This window comes from Macaca nemestrina, chromosome 4, assembly GCF_043159975.1.
Source record: "Macaca nemestrina isolate mMacNem1 chromosome 4, mMacNem.hap1, whole genome shotgun sequence".
NCBI classification, from domain to species: Eukaryota; Metazoa; Chordata; class Mammalia; order Primates; family Cercopithecidae; genus Macaca; species Macaca nemestrina.
In genome coordinates this window covers 88,077,528-88,095,774 of record NC_092128.1, presented here as the reverse complement: position 1 = coordinate 88,095,774, position 18,247 = coordinate 88,077,528, and the positions used below count along the sequence as shown (strand labels likewise).

Below are 18,247 nucleotides of genomic sequence, written 5' to 3'. Positions count from 1 at the left end.
TCCTTCCATCTTTCATGATGGTACTACTTATTTTTATAAAATACATTACTGAGTATGGCAATACTCTGTTGCCTGAAACTCATTAATGGCTCCCATTTGCCAAAATATTCCTTAGCTCATCAGGCTCACTGTGGCCTATGATTGCAGATTTATATCTTTCCATTACTTCCCTATCATGGAGTTCTATGACCTTCCAGGTTCCCAGCCTCCTTTCACAGAATCATATTTAAAAACTACCAACACAATCTTTTGTACCATCAGTTCTTACCATCAATTCCTTGTCCAGACTCTGTACACTGAGAAGGATTTAACGCCCAGTGTAGCTGACGCTGAAATTCAGCTCGGTCTTCGGTATGGATAAGTTCATACACACTCTGATGTATGACATCAGACTAAAGAAAAAAGATACAAGGAATACAACAAAAGCATTGATTAAAAAAATATGGCTTACTAAATTAATTTTAAAGCCTATTTAGATTAGTGGGTGCTTGCTAGTGGTGATGAATACAAATTGGATGATTCCTAAAGTTCCCTAGTCACCTAAGATAGAAAAAGCTAGACAGACTGGCACTACAACAGATAAGCCAAAAGTTACTTGTCATCAGTTCCCAACGTGAATGCTCTTGCTCAAATAAGTCACCTCCCCATTCCTTAAATGCAACATACTAAAATCTGTTTATGTTTCGTATCCATTTGTTAATTTTTAGATTCTTATCTCTTCCACGCAGCTTTTCCTAACCACCCAGGCCTCTTTGACTTCTCTAAGCTTAATGGTATTCTCTAGGTATTTCCTTCACTGTTCTCTAAAATTTTCTTCGTATAAAATTTTCACTCCAAGTAGATTCCACAAGAGCAAGGGATTGTGCCTTTACTATATCAAACCCACTTTCCTCCTCTTGCCTCTCACCATTTACTATAGTGCTGAGCCCTTAGTGCTTAAACCAGAGTTTTCCTTTTTTTTTAACTGCAAGTTGTGATAAAAAACACATTTCTATCTGTCACAGGTGTATGCATAGACATATACACGGAAAAGTTTCACAAAACACTTACCATTATTACATGAGATAATACTGTGTATTCTATATTATTTTATTCCATCCTAAACAACCAAAAAACAGTTTGATGGTGATCCACTGTCTTGACTGCATACCCATGAGCGAGTCACAACTTGCAGTTTTAAAAATGGTGTCTTAATCTACCACTTGTGTCAGATATGAATGTTGTTTTAGGAAAAAAATCCATGTGTATATGGGAGAAAAAAAATGGATTGGAAAATGGCTGATCTCTTTGATTTTCTTACTGATACAAATCACAATATCAAATCATGATTAAGACAGTTATATAATTCATTTGGCTTCAAACAGGCTTTTCTATGGACATTAATATATTTTCTTTAGAATGCAACAAATCAGAAGTTTAGACTTTGTGGTAGTAGCTAGATTCCACTATTTTAGTCATCTACACTTAAATCTTCCTAGGAACCTAATCTTCTCATATTAAATCATCTTGATGCCATTACACAATTTCCAGAAGTTGCATCTGAAACACAAGTTGAAATGCACATCCCCTTTAACAAAAGCCTTCAGTGGTCTCCATTGGACATACAATATAGTTGAAGCTCTAGTCTATATAACTGTTCTTAAGACCAGCAGCCTTGTGAGCTTGATAGAAGTGCAAATTCAAGAGCCCCACTGTGAACTACTGATTCAGAACATCTGGCAATGGGTCTCAGAGATGACCAAGTTTTATCAAGGTCTTCAGGTGAGTTCTTGTGCACACTGCAATTTGAGAACCAGATATACAAGAATAGCAAGCATTCAAATGTTACAATCGTTTCTTAAACCATAAAAGATGTTATTGTCCTTCAAATATGTCAAGTATTTATAATTCCATCTATTCTTCATTCATTCAATAACATTAAACAAGCCAGTCACGTTAGTTTCCTTCAATGACTTCCAGTCTAGTGCTTATAGTACTTCTATATTCCTATGTTCTCTCGTCCACCCACCTGCTACACAATATTTAGGTCAGCTTATATACCATTTGATTTAGGATATCTTCCATAATCCACATAAATCAGAATTAAAGGTATAAATCATAGGATTTTACTTGTACTTTTTATACAGCACCTCATTCATTTCATAGTTGTCATATATACTCTGCTATCCATTGATGCCAAATAATTTTGATCTTATCCCCTAGACCCCATGTGCCTGAAAGTTTCTTATATTTGAGATTCTTGATAAGCAAAAGAAGAAACACAATAACCATGAATCGCATAAAGATTTAAAGGAATTAATAGTGCAGTAAATTATTAATATTAGAAAAAATTATTAGCTACAAATACATAATGTATTCTACAGCATATATTGATACTTTATACATACAAATGGTCAACTGTGTCCAAAAGTATAACATACATGAAAAGTAAATGATATAATAATATAAATGACATAAGTAATATATACTTACCTGCTGAAACCCTAGATAATCTTGTATAGTAGAAGAAGCATAAAAGACCAAAGCATCTGTAGTGACAACTAATACAAAGCCATTCAGAGCCTACAAGGAAAGGAAGTTCTAAAATTAGTAATATGACTTAATATTGACCGTCACATAAAAGTTATTACTTTTATCTCTGAAAAATCTTCTCTTCAAAATGGTTAAAATAATTACATTTCACAAACACAGCCATAACATACACTCCTGGACTAAGAAATACCTATTCATACCTTTTGATTTGTCTACGGAAAAACAGCTAAATTTAATGCTCAATCAGAATAACTTTGGTAGAATATGGAATTCATCTTCTTCCTCATGTTTCAGATTTTCTCTTTTAAACATATTGTACATATTTTTTAAAGAACAAACTATTTAGACATTCACTATAGTCTATCACACTGCTTTTTTTTGGGGGGAAACTGGAGGCAAAGATGTTGATTAGATTCTTAAAGTGGGAACACTAAAACTCTTCTTGTACAAAGACATTTCAAGCACTGACACAAACATTTTAAGTCATAGAACATTTTAAGACTTTTATAGGAAAACACAATATATATATAATATATAATTAAAATATAATACACATGCAAAGCAAGCATACAGTGAATTTAGTCCACTAAAATTTAACGTCATTATGAACATATACTTAAATTTATCATTTTGTATGTGTTATTTCTATTTGTTCACAGCACATCCGTATGTATAACGTTTCTTTTTCTCTCTGTTTTGCCTGCTTTGGGTCCATTATTATTAGCCCATACTCTTTAGTTTGGAAGTTATAGTCTCTTTTTCTATTACTGGATAATTCAAGTCCAATATCAACTAATACCTTTATTCTCCTCTTGGATAACAATCGTATCATAGATCACTTTATTATTATCATATATTTTAATTCTACAAGCCCTCACTGTTTTCTCCTTGAGTTCAATTTGGTATTTGATCTATTCTTTACTATGTGATCATAGCTAATGTCTTCTAACACCCTCTTTTTCATGTAAGGAGAAATATAGTATGGTTTAGTTTAAGAATTGTACTGTGTAGTCAGACAGATTTGGTCTGGACTCCTGTCTCCGTCTATTACTAGCTGTGGGGCTGTGTGGCTTTGGTTAAGGTATTTACTCCTTTTTAGGCTTCAGTGTTATTTCAAAAACTGGCACTTCATCAGGTAGACATAATGACAATATCCCACCTAACTCAATGCTTAGCACAGAGCTAGCACTCAGTGCAATAAGGTACAATGCTATATGGTTGTAGAAATATGCAAATAAATATTTACATCACGATGCTTTGAGAACTATAAAGAGCTATATAAATAATAGTGATTCATTTGTTCAACACATAATAAACTATTACATGCCCAAGGGGAAATATGTATGCTAAGTACCGGGATTTAAGAGTTAACAAGGCTTTGCCCTTGTGCTTATGATGCTCACATCTAGTCTAGTCAATATCTTCATTATCAGATGAAATAAATGAAATACAGTGGCTCTCTCTCTTTTCACTCCAATTATTTTCCACATTCAAGATTCTTGATCTGTATTATCTGACAACTGGACTACAAAGATAACAACTATTATTTAGTATTCCTTTTTCTAAATGTTTTTATGTATTTGAGTGGTTTATTTCTCCCAAAAACCCAATGAGGTAAGTGCCATGTTCCAGTTTTACAATAGAAGAAACTGAAGTCAAGGACTATACCTTTAAAAGTAACTTGCCCAAAGTCACAGAGCCAGAAAATGGGTGATCCAGGAGATAAACTCAGTCTGGTTCCAAAGCATACCCACTTAAATAACATGATATGCTGCCTTTATGTGTTATCGATCCCAAATTGGTGCATGGTTCTGACTGTTTTGTTCTGTTTTTTTACTTTTAAGGTCAGGGGCACAAGTGCAGGTTTTTTACATAGGTAAACTTGTGTCATGAGGTTTTGTTGTACAGATTATTTCATCACCCAGGTATTAAGCCTAGTACTCATCAGTTATATTTCCTGATCCGCTCTCCCTCCTCCCACCCTGCAGCCTCTAAATGGCCCCAGTGTGTGTTGCTCCCCTCTGTGTGTCCATGTGTTCTCATCATTTAGCTCTCACTTATAAGTGAGAACATGCAGTATTTGGCTTTCTGTTCCTGTGTTAGCTTGCTAAGGATAATGGCCTCCAACTCCATCAATGTCCCTTTAACCACAAGCAGGCTCTCAGGTTTTTGACTACAAATATTATATGTAATACCCGGCAATTCCCTTAGGATAAACAATGGTGATTCTACCCATAAGAACTTCAATATTTAATGATTAACACACTCAAAATTGGATATTCTTAAATTCTCTCGACAGTAACACCATATATCCGTCATTGCACTGATTTATTCTGAAAATATCTGCTTCTCAGGAAGATTATCCATTAATCACATTCATATTATTTTGTAGAACATCATACGTTTTCAAACAGTGAAACAAATTTAGTCACATTCCAATAAACTCATTGGTGTATATGCCGGAAGACAGAAGGATAATTGAAGTACAGTTATCAAATCTCTTTAGACAAATGTTAATTGTTAGAAATAAAAATCTAGAAAGAATAGATGCATATCAATTTTTATATATCTCAAATGATCTCAAGTACCAGGAGGAACAAGGTTATTACTTGTATTGATTTGCCTTAACAAATTAACAGAAGGAATTAATATACTAATTAAATAAAAGAGATCATCATTATTTTAGTCTTAGTCACAAAGATTCACTCGACCTATCTGAAAATTATGTTGAGCTCACTTACTATTTAAGAGAAATTGCAATTAATACTGTTACATAAAATTTCAACTGCTGTCACTGAAAAAGCTGCAAGATTTTAACAAGTACAGTATTAAATAGCAAGAGATATAATTTATTTTAAACTTATGAAATAAACATGTGAAGTAAATAAAGACACAGTTATTAGCATTGTTTCATTTTTATTCCTTGTAAAATAGTAATAAATTGAAGCTAACCTAGAAAGATGTCTTAAATTTTTAATAAAATTTTTTTTTTTTTGAGATGGAGTCTTGCACTGTCACCCGGGCTGGAGTGCAGTGGCGTGATCTCTGCTCACTGCAACTTCTGCCTCCTGGCTTCAAGTGATTCTCTCGGGCCTCAGCCTCCTGGGTAGCTGGGATTACAGGCACCCGCCACCACGCCCAGCTAATTTTTTGTATTTTTAGTAGAGACGGCCAGACTGGTCTTGAACTCCTGACCTCGTGATCCACCTGCCTCAGCCTCCCAAAGTGCTGGGATCACAGGCGTGAGTCACTGCCCCAGCATTTTAATAAAAAATTTTGTAACATTTTCCTTATATGCCTTTGTTAAGCAGAGGAAAATAATTCTCCTCAAAAGTTTTAGGCCATATGGTATACAGAACCTCTGGTAACATCTTCCACATTGTACGGGTAATTGGCTGGTAACTGTAGGTTGCAATATAAAGTCAGATGTCATTATGCAATTGTATATAATCAAACAGCCATTTTCACATATCTATAATGTTTTTAGTCATCTTCTTCATAAAAAGATAACATATAAGCACAATCCTAAGAAAATCATATAGTATGTGAGTCTTCCGATTAGAGAGCAATCTACAAATGGTATTCAATATAAACAGGTAAGTTTATTTTAACTGCTTAAGGGCTACCAATTTGCAGATAATTTAAAATATATATATTCCATATAATTATAGCTTTACAGCTTTGCATTCTTATTATCGTTATTCCGTTTTCCTGACATAGGGTATGTACACAATTTGTCTAAACGTTTTGGGAAAAAAATAAAAATTATTGGTCCATAATTTAAACCAACTTGCCAAGTGTTATGGCGATCAGTCCATATTTGTCTATTTCACCTGAACTACAGGATTTCATTATGGCCTTAGTAGATAACCCAAGAGGTGTGTTTAATCATCTTAAGCAGCAATTATTAAAATGCTTTCCTATGACCTGAATACAGAGTCTTTATGTTTGGGTTTATATATACATGAAGATCCTCAGTTGGGGCTGGGGGAGGACTCATGTTTTAATAGATTTACTTTGTTTAACATAAGTTAATTTTTGCTAACAGGAATTTGAATGTGATTACGCAATTGTAATAAAAAATGCTATATTATTAGGCACATCACCATTCACCGAATGAACTAGTGGAGTTACCAAAACTTAGGGTTACTTTTTGTAACAATGGTGAAGTTAGTTTTTCTAGTCAGTTTAGTGGGTGAAACTGAAAATGATCACATAGTTGTGATAGCACACATGGCACACATCTTTATTCTATCTTTTTTCAAAAAAAAAATTATCTGAGAATTTTAAGTGAGAATCAATCATGGCATCAATTCTAAAAAAAAAAAAAGAGTAAAAAAAGATTCAAAATGCTTTCACAGGCAAATTAGAAACTAAATTCTGAAGTATAAAAATAGGGACTACCGTTGAGAAAATCTTTAGTATGTGAATAAGTCACAAACAGTTGCTAAAATAAAATGTAAGTTATAATATATTGACAAAATGAAATTTGGGTTAAGAAGTATGTTAAACTGAGAAATGCATTTAACAATTTTTTTTTTTAGACAGAGTCTGGCTCTGTTGCCCAGGCTGAGTCGCCCAGGCTGGAGTGCAGTGGCACAATCTCGGCTCACTGCAAGCTCTGCCTCCAGGGTTCACGGCATTCTCCTGCCTCAGCCTCCTAAGTAGCTAGGACTACAGGCACCAGCCACCACACCTGGCTAATTTTTTTTGTGTGTGTTTTTAGTGGAGATGGGGTTTCACCACCTTAGCCAGGATGGTCTTGATCTGCTGACCTCGTGATCCGCCCGCCTTGGCCTCCCAAAGTGCTGGGATTACAGGCGTGAGCCACTGTGCCCGGCCACATTTAACAATTTTAATAGAGATACATTCCATAAAAAGTATATATAAATTCAACATCTTAAATTAGAACCTTTAAAATACTCTAGGAGTTCTTTCTGTTTGAAGAAATATTAATACAACAGAAGGGGTGGACCAGTCCTCTAACTAATCTCCTTCATATACAGTCATGTATTACTTAACAGCGACATATGTGGTTAGGTGATTTTCATCATCACCCGAACATCAGAGTATACTTACACAAACCTAGATGGTATACTCTACTATACACTTACGCTATACAATGTAACTTATTGTTCCAAGGTTACGGACCTGTACAGCATGTTACTATACGGAATACTGTAGGCAATTTTAACACATGGCAAGCATTTTTGTATCTAAACATATCTAAACTAGAAAAATTACAGTAAAAAATATGGTGTAATCTTACGGGACCACTGTCGTATATGTGGTCTGTTGTTAACTGAAACGTCATTATACGATGCATGACTATAATTCCATTTTTTCATGTATTAAGCATCATTCACTATTGCAGTTCAGATGAAACTGACAAAAAACATTGAGTGAATCCCAAATAAACTGGGAATTATTAAAACACTTATTAATTCATTTTCCATTTACAACTGTCCTTAGTGTAAGAAACTATATTTATGAAAATTTACCTGTAATAAGAATTCTCCTTCTTGTAAGTTCAGGCCTTCTCTGAAATTTGCTGCTCTACAGTTCTCCTGGCCTCCATTTCTTTCAGCAGGGGAGGATTTTAATGCAACTATGCAAAAAAGGGAAAAATAATGATTTTAAAAGTAAGCAAAAGTAAAGAGCTATAATAGAAAACTTCTGAACACCAAACAAAGACACCTTGAAATACTGGCATCTACTGGTATTTTTAGTAATTGGGTAATACAAGGTAAATAATAAATACTAGGTAAGTAATCCTGTTGCCAGTGGGTAGTTCCTTATTCTATGCTAGTAACAAAACTGAAGGACTTAGTAGTTGTCAGCTGACAGATTGTTAAAAATTGTTGATGAGTTCACAATATGACTTTTGTCACAAAACTGAGGAGTTTCAAAGAATTGCACAATAGTGTTATAAACACTCCTCTCCACTCCCACCTCCTTTCTTAGGAGATTAAAGTTCTCCATAATGTAACCTATAAAAATGACTCCAACTTTTTATATATTTATCTAAATATCAGGGAACTGGTGGTGGTGAGGAGAACAAAAGCAACTATGCACCTACTGAGATGTATTTCTGATGTGTGGAATCTTCTTGTCCAGCATTTGGGTAAAAACTGTTAATTACTGTTATTATTTAATAGGTTCATGTTAAATTTATAAATTAACTCATGGAGAATTAATGTCTTTATAATCTTGAATCATTCTATACAAGAACACACATTTTTTTCCATTTAAGTCTATATTTTGTCCTGCTAGAATGTTTTAAAGTTGTCTACAAAAAAGATGTGCACAGGCATTTTTATATTTACTCCTAGGTATTACATCTTGTCGGCTGTAGAGTGGCTTCTCTATTATATCTTCTAACTGCTTGTGAATTACATATGTGAAGGAAAGTCTGATGGCATGATAGGATGCTTACTATTGGAGGTGGCATGTTATAATGCTATTTCTTCTTTTTTTTTCCCTCACTCTGTGTGTGTGTGTGTGTGTGTGTGTGTGTGTGTATATATTTATAGTATGGGAGGAAGCACAGCTGAATAGAAATAATAATAGCTACCACTTACTTAAACATTTTGCCAAGCACTTTCAAATATTATCTCACTTAAAAGCATGTGGATATTGGTAACTGTTAGAATTGGGCTCAAATCTTACCTTTGACATTTACTAAAAGTGGGAGTTATTTGAGCCTGTCTCCTAATATGTGAGGTGGTAATTAAAAAAAATTTTTTAAGCACATCTTGCAGGGCTGTTGTGAAGAGTAATGAGAATATATGTAAAGTTTCTGACACACAGCAGATCAATAGTAGTTCAACAAACAGTAGCTTTAATTACTAGAAATATTTCTCAGAGCTTATGGATTCCCTGGTTATAAAGTATAATCTTTTAGAGACTTTCTAAAGTATCTAAAAGTATTCTGACCTTTTTTTAACCTGTGATATTTGAATAAGAGAAACCATTAAATAAAACTGACTCTGGCAGTCCTCTTAAGACATACTTCACCGTATGTTTATGTGACTAAATCATCCAGCTCAGTGAAAAAACTGGAGATTTACTAATAACTAGACTTTCTCTCAGTTTGAGCAGAGTACCACATATAAAACCTGTCTGCAGTCTTTCATGTTTGCAGTGTATTTTCTGGTAAATCATCAGTGAACGTGTCACACCAGAATCTCATGCCAAGTTCTTGCCTTTGCAGAAGTTAAAACATATCTCTTTGCAAGAAACAGCCAAAAGCACAGTCTCTGAATATAACTTCAAAAGGCCAGAGAACAGATTTCCTTAGGCCAAAAAACAGTGAGGCAAACTGACCTAACAGTTCATCAAGACCAAAGGAAATGTTTAATCTGTACAGAGAGAGAATGGTAGAAGAGAGAATGGCCTTTTCTCCCTTTCTGTTCTGTAAGTTATGTTGTTGCTTGCTTACTAATGGCCACATTTGCTTGAATGCACAAAACCATACAATGTCAGAGTCAACTATATTCTGTTACTTTTCTAAAAGCTCTGGTATGAAGCACAATTTAAGAGTTAGACCAAGCATCAGTAATACTTGCTTTTAAAAAGAAAACAACAAAACCAAACCCTTATATTATGAAATAAGCCTAAAAATGGACAATAACAGTGTCAGATTTTATATATCTAAATTATCGCTGGAAATCTCTTAAAATTAATATTTAATCAACACAATTGGTATTACTTCCACCTAGAGTCATTGGCAGTAGAAAAACATAAATATTAAGAGATAACTACTTGATCGCTGAGAAGACGACTAAGCAATGAGAGAGACCATTCATCTCAGAGTAATTTATAATGTGTTCTTGGGCTTGCACTGAGGGTATTAGCCAATGTAATTAGACACTAGAGTCAGATCATGTCTTTAAGTAGGGCATATAAGCTGTGGAAATAACTAGAAAACAATGTCAAAAAATACTAAGTACCAGAATAGGGTTTAATTAAAGTATTACAGGAACTTGAAGTAGAGAAAAAAATAAAAAGAACAAATTCTTTCTAAACAACAATGCTTATAATTCCAAATGCTGGAAGAATGATATTTAATATGTATAACTACTACATAAGTAGGAAAAGTGACAAGTTCATTTGTGGGAATGATTACTGGAGGTTTCTACCAAAAACAAATATGTAAATATTTCTGTTGCTCTTGTGTTTAAGGTTAATCATTGGTAAATCATTTAAGTAAATATTGTGCAAAGATGAGTCCGAGAAGGGTGGACTTTTAAAATCATTTAAAAAACACTGCTGTGCTTTTTTAGGAAACTAATTTTATGCCATGGCCTCTCAGCCTAAACTATGTAATTTCTACCCCTGCATGAAGTTTTTCTTCTATTTCTTGCTCTCATGCCTACTACCTCTAACTTATTAAAATTACTAGAAGCTCTATCAACACTACTCATTTTCAGGTATATAATTCTCGCGGTGATTAGAAAGCAAGCAATGAGTAAGAAAGTGACATTGAGACACTATCTCAAGAGCTGCTTCCTACCATCGGAGTGACTTTACTTAGTAATCATATGTGATACTGGGCACACGCTGTACACCTAGCACTTTCCACATATTATATCCTATTTAATCTTCATAATAGTTCTATGAGACTGATATTGTTCTTTCAATATATTAGGAAGCTGAGACTTAGGGAGGTTGAGAAAATGTTCCCAGGGTCATAGAGATTTAAGCGGCAGAGCTTAGACAAAAACTCAGGTAGCCAGACCTCAGTGTGTGAGCTATTATTAACCACTGCCCACTATGCTAACCATGTTTGACCTTTAGTTTCCTCATCTTTAAATGAGGACAATGCTACCTCTTGAGACAAATTCTTGTGAAGACTAAAATAACATGTAGAATACCAGGGTAATACCTGAGATCAATCACTGACAATCAAGGACAGAGGTAACGAAGTCTATGCTGAGTATATACACCCTCAAACCATGATGAGAAACTTACAATTAAAGTGCCCCTGAGGAGGCAACTGAGTATTTTATCAGCTTTAAGTGGAGAGCAGTAATAAGTATCTAATAGGATTGCTATGATAACTATACGACACATTTGAAAGTACAGCTGACCCTGGAACAACATGGGTTTGAACTATGCAAGTCCACTGACATGCTTCTGCCACTCCCAAGCCAGCAAGACCAACCCCTCCTCAGCCTACTCAACATGAAGACAACGAGGATGAAGACCTGTATGATAATCCATTCCACTTAATGAATAGTAAATATATTTTCTCTTCCTTATGATTTTCTTAATAACATTTTCTTTTAGCCTACTTTAAGAATACAGTATATAATACATATACAAAATACACATTAATCGGCTGCTCATGTTATTATTAATACATTGTTCACGGGTCAACTATACTTCAAAATTGTAAATTGTTACATAAATTATATGCATAATGACACTTTAAACATTACACCACTGGAATTAAATTTACGACAATCTATAGAAACAAAATGTCATATCTGAAAATAAGTCACCAGCTGGGAAGTAGCTGCTGTACCGTAATGGGCATTTGTTAAAGTCCTCCCCATCAGTGAGGATATGTACCACTTCCCAAAGTGGGAGAATCAAACTCTGAACATTCAGTAGAATGTTAAGATAGTAAACCACCAAAATATTTCCACTATTTCCTCATTGAAAAATCTATGAAGGAGTCATACAATACAAATAAGAATTTAATCTAAAAAATGATGGAATTTAGAGTGCAAATACATCACAGCATTATCAAATGGCCATACTGCAGATGACTCGTTTTATTCCCACATGCATTTAACCATATCCATGTTTCCTAATATGGTACTTTCCTTCCTTAGACATCTAAGCTCAGATTTCCACTGCTCCCTAAAAGCCAAATCCCTTCATATCACATGCTTTGAATTGGTCAAGGAAAAAAAAATTCAGGAGGAATACTGAATAGTGGTAAACTGTATTTTGTATCTTGTTATTATAGTTTGCATTTAAATAGATGACAGGATAAAAGTCTTGCCAGGGAAAGCAAGACTTATAGTCCCTAACTGCTGCTATAAATTCAATATATTTCATAATATTTACCATCCTCTTTACTACTTTGGCAGGGAAAATTCAATTCCATTTCCATATTGACATAAACATAAAGGAGAGCAATGCTATGACTTATAAAATTCAACCAACCACATAAACTTTTATAAATTAGAAAGGGTTAAGTAATGCAGTATTTCTTAAATTTAAGAAACATTCCCAGTTTAGTTTAGTCTGGTATCATGGATATTTCCAAATAATATATTAAGTGTACCTAAAAGGAGCTTCTTCTACATACCTACTGGTAAAACATACATGTTTCACTCCAATACACTGCTTCTTTTGTAAAAGAAGCATTCTTTTGAGGGAAGGAGGGAAGAAACTAAAGAAAACTATGTTATATTCTAAATTCCTAGGAAACAGAGATTAGGTCTTACATAGTCTAGTACCTTCTAATTATACTGATAGACTACTGCTTTTCTGCCTACAAATTTCTAATCATCATTCTAGAATGGAAGAATATTCAGTTTTTTTAAATGCAAATGTTAGTTTACATATTTATGATTGATTGCAGGTTGAGAAACTAGAGTTACTGTCTTTTTTAGCAAATCTAGGAAATTCCATTTTCCATCTCAAAAAGTCCTTAAAAGTTTGTTCTATCCAAACTCTTACATGAAAATTGACTTCCGAAGATTATACATTCTTCCAGTTACTCATTGGTCCGCGCTCAGTTTTATACAATTCCTCTATAACTATATGACAAATCTCTGCATTAATGGAACCAACAAGAGCAGTTAATTGACCTTTTCAGTGGGGAATGAGTTGCACTTAGCTTTTCATATATACAAGAGTAGTATTCAAATTGCATTTTTAGTAATGTAATGTAAACACTCAGTGAGAACAGTGATTCTTAAACTTTCACAGACATTAGAATCACCTGGAAGGCTTCAAATATAATGCTTAGCCACATCTCTAGAATTTCTGATTCATTAGGTCTAGGATAGGGCTCTACAGTTTGCACAGGTAACAAATTCCCCAGTGATGCTGAGAATGAGGTGTCACTCTTTGAGAAACAGAGAGTTAGAACCTCAGGATTTAGAAAATAACTCCCGTATGTTCTGGATTGAATTCCCTCATACTTCTTAAAATTATCATTCCATGCTGTTAAGCACAGTTACTATTGTGAATGTCTTTGGGAAATAATAACAATTTTACAAACACAAAAACTGAAGCACCTAAGACTAAGACATAGCGCAATAACACAAAATTTGACATGTATCCCATTATACCAAGTAGCATACAATGCCCAAATTTTGTATCCTCACCAAAGCAAGCTTTTCCAAGCATCTAGATTTGAGTATGTGCCACTTTCGATAAAAGAAAACAGTATATGTAAGTAAATTATTATGTATTATATCAAAAAGGGGAAAAACAGTTTATTAACAAATTTCCATATCTAAATCAAAAATATGAAATTAACTAAACAAAGGGATTCTCAATTGATATTAATACCAGGTCTGTAAAGGCCCTTATGCATATTATAAAAAAGAAAAGAAAATTCTCCATTAAAATAAGTGAAATATCAGGATTCTGCAGGAAATAACTATGATTTCCATAACAGTAACAATTTTAATTATAAATTTTTTTTCACAGATCTCTCATTTTTAGGATTAATTTACTACAAACCTAACACATCAGGGCAAGCAAGCATCATTATCAAACATGCTGAGAAGATGAAGACCCTGTGGAACAGTGAGGTTAAAATCTATCAAACAACACAAGATTAGTTAATTGAACTAGCATCCACAGCTCCTGCCTGTCAGTGCTTTCATCACAAAACACAATCTCCCTCTACCATGCTGAGATAAAGAGATGAAATGTCTCCATAACACAGAAACTAGACACGATAAAAAAATCCAACTGACAACAGAACGTTCTGTAAAAATGACAATTGTGTGGGAAAATTTCAGGCTGGAAAATACCTGAAGAATTCAGTATGTACAATTCATTAAGGTTCTTTATGTCAACCAATCCCATTAGACTACTTGTCTCTGTCTTTTGTGGGTGTGTGTGAGACAGTCTCACTCCTGAAGGTCAGTGGCATGATCGCGGCTCAATGCAGCCTTGACATCCTGGGCTCAAGAGATCTTCCCACCTCAGCGTTACAAGTAACTGGGATACAGAAGTGCACCACCAAGCCCAGCTAATTTTTTATTTCTTGTAGAGACAAGGTCTCACTATGTTGTCCTGGATGCTTTCGAACTCCTGGATTCAAGCAGTCCTCCTGCTTCGGCCTCTCAAAATGCTCAGATTACAGGCATGAGCCATGGAGCCCAGACATTTTGTCTTCCTCTTAATCTCCCACTACTAACAACTGAATGGCTTTTTGGCCTCTATGGACAAACAAGGAACAGAAATCACCTTCTCTAGTGTTACTATTTTTCTGTACACACTTTCATTTCATGTTTACACTTTCATGTACAGTTTTCTCTCTGGCTCTCCAATTTAAGAACACATCAAATGAAGGTATCTTGAAGTCAACTCATTATCACCTTAGCATATTTTCATACTCCACAGATTTCACTTTTTACCACCCCTGCTCATCCTTAAAACATCTTATCTTTCGTACTTTTTCTCTTATTCTACATGCTCTCCCCCTGGAATATTTTATTCACTTTCATGGCTTAAAATGTTATTCTGACGATATAATGACTCTAAAATCTAAATATCCAGCCATGAGCAAATAAACGAATTTGAGTTACCCATTAAAATTCATTGATCAAAAAGTCAAAAGTCTGTCAAAGAGCAAGATTTAAAAATAATCCATAAATATTACTAACTAAATATTTCTTCACAGACTTTAATGTAATAATATATGTGAATACATTTTCTAAACCACTATAACATGAAGGTGTACGTTTCCATTAACCAGAGCACAAACCCTCACGAAATATCCTAAGATTTAACTACAGAAATTTAAATGTCTGTATTTGAAAATTTTCTAAAAAAGGAAAATTGCTGAAAGTTGGTGATTTTAATGTTAGCCCAATGGTAGTCTCCCTAAAAAGAAAAAAATTCATGACTAACTAGACCTGTTCATGGCCAAATAAGCAAGGATTCTAGAGTCATGCAGGACTAGGTAATGATCAAAGAGAAACCCATTAAATCAGTAAATTTAAAAGAGACAGGAAAGCAGCACAATACATAATAAATGATGCAATGAGTTTAGATTGTTTGAATCTCAGATATTTGTCACTGTGTTCTTCAAAATACTTGTCAAAGTAAACAAAAGCAGAGATAAAAGTATCGTATATAAAGTTCTATCATATTAGGTTTATTCATATAATCCAAAAAATCTTACACTTTAAATTGGGGTATCTGAGGAAAAGAGAGATTAAATTCCTGAACCAAAGAGGTCACAATATTAAATAGAGCCAGGATTTGTATATTCATTCAATAAGAACGCACTATTATTCTTTGTATTTATAATTATTGTATAAAGTCCCTAAATTAAAATTGTAAAAGAACTGAGATTTATATAGTTTTACCTATGAAAGTTATTATGAATATTGTAATTAAGAGTTTCATGTTCTAAAAATGTGAATTAGGAAAAAAGACAACAGTTAAATCACCATGTAAGATGGGTAATGCCATGGGCAAATCAAATTCAACAAATACTTTATTTGGTGATTTCCAATGTGCTAAACTGTTATGCAAGCAAACCTATTTCGGATAGTACTAGAATTAAGAAATAACATGTGCTATGACACTATGATACTGAAACTGGTAAATTACTTGACATACGCGAATTTTAAAATTATAGCAAAGCAGATGAAATTATAGAATTCTCATGAATGAAAAAGCAGACATACAAATCTATTAGATTTTATAAAACATTCATTTTTACTGCTTGTTCAAGCTTATTCTTTGCATATACACATGTACATATACTTGTTTTTCAAGAATAATGTTCCGGTCCAGAGAGATACCAAAACAACTGAAATTCGGAGAAATGCACAAGCTGAAGATGAATAAACACAATAGCTCTCTTTCGAAAACCTAATGAACTGGGAATGAACTGTTAAAGCATCTGCAAAAGGAAGACCAAGAACAGAGCACTTGTAATTTTTAATTTAAAATAAAGTCAAGAAAGATCCATGATAAACAATGGGGTCAAATAAATGTTAGATCATCACATAATATAACTATCATCCTCTCTTCCCACAGCATTTTTAGGCTTAATGAGTGTAAAATATTTTAACATGTAAATAATTCTACATTTTTATAAAATGGTGATTATTTTAAGCATGTATAATGATTCAAGACTTAGATTTTCCCTAACATTACCTTGTTTTGAAAATAACTAGAAGAATACTATTCTCTATGACAGCTGCAAATGCAAGACTTTGAAACCAGATACTCAGATCCCTAAGCTCCATTTTGTCAGGCTCATTAGGTGTTTGCATGTAAACAGAAAAGAGAGAGCAGTCATTCCCAGATTCTTAATTTTGGGGTAGCTGTATAAAAACAGAATAATTTGAACAAAATATTTACATAATAATGGGCCTTTCAAAAAAAATAGTAAGGAAATCTCATTAAAAATTGTATTAAATATATGTTGAAATTAAGAATGAAACATTACGATGCTGATTAGATTGGTCAACAAACCCAGTGTACACTGTTTAACAATTCTGAGAGACATAATATGGGAGGAAACAATCCTTTCTCTTCACATCAACCAGTTTCAAAGATTAGATTGTAACCACCTAAATCCTAGTCTCTATTAATAAACTACTATTGATTGTAATCATTAAGTTATTTAAATTTTTAAAATACCCTCCATCTCAGAGATAATATATTTAAATGTAATGCTTAAATCATGTCAAATAAACTATTTTCAACTTTATAATAACTGAAAAATTACTAAGCCTTGTTCAAGTATTTTTAAATTAAATTATATTTTAAAATGTTTTAATTAATTAGAAATGGATAAATATTAATATCATACTTAAAACTTCAGTGTTGCTTTTCAGACAGCAGCAGCAGTACAGTCATGGTTCCAAACTTTAAGAAGATCCATCCAAGTTGGATTATTTAAACTTGCAATAAATAGATGTATTTTCTTGGAAAAATATCTATTGTTACAGTAAAACTTGAGTTTCCTTTCTAACCAGATTGTATGATTACTCGTTTATATTGTTCTTTCCGCAGGAATTTACACACCCCCTGTTTGCATCCTGTTATTCACTTTGAGCTTCCCTTCGCTTCGCTATACTGTTTCCCTAATAGTGGGAGAGTGGGTCCAACTGCACACAAAAATCCTAATCATTGTTAGCCTGTTTCAAGTCTCTTCGTTTGCATCTACCATTTTTTCAGTTAATAAGAGTTACCCTTATAATTTCATTCTCTGTGTGCTCTGAAATGTTGCATTGCCTTTCCAGACCACTGGTAGTCTGGAGGAAATTTGGGCATTAAAAAAAAACCTGATAATTTTCATTTTCCATCTAACTGTATGTTTCTGTATCAAACAATCTAAGAAACTGCTTAGGCTGAATGTACATCACTAAAATCCAAGCAAAAATATTTACAGACTTCTTTAAATTTTGTATGTTTGCATTTGTCATTCTGAAGGCAAAGAAAAAAAAATTAACTTGTTTAGGGCATAATCAAGGCTAGGCTAAATCACTGC

General features: G+C 33.6%; 1 protein-coding gene across 1 annotated transcript in view; it reads right to left on the bottom strand.

The window, feature by feature from the left end:
• Window positions 1–18,247, bottom strand: part of LOC105475637 (aryl hydrocarbon receptor) — a 44,708-nt gene that overhangs the window by 11,803 nt on the left and 14,658 nt on the right. The window contains exons 3-5 of the mRNA XM_011731063.3: window positions 8,034–8,140; window positions 2,473–2,562; window positions 269–392 (exon numbers count right to left, since the gene is read on the bottom strand). Coding sequence (XP_011729365.2) covers window positions 269–392; window positions 2,473–2,562; window positions 8,034–8,140 — 321 coding nt within the window. The remainder of the gene's footprint in view (window positions 1–268; window positions 393–2,472; window positions 2,563–8,033; window positions 8,141–18,247) is intronic.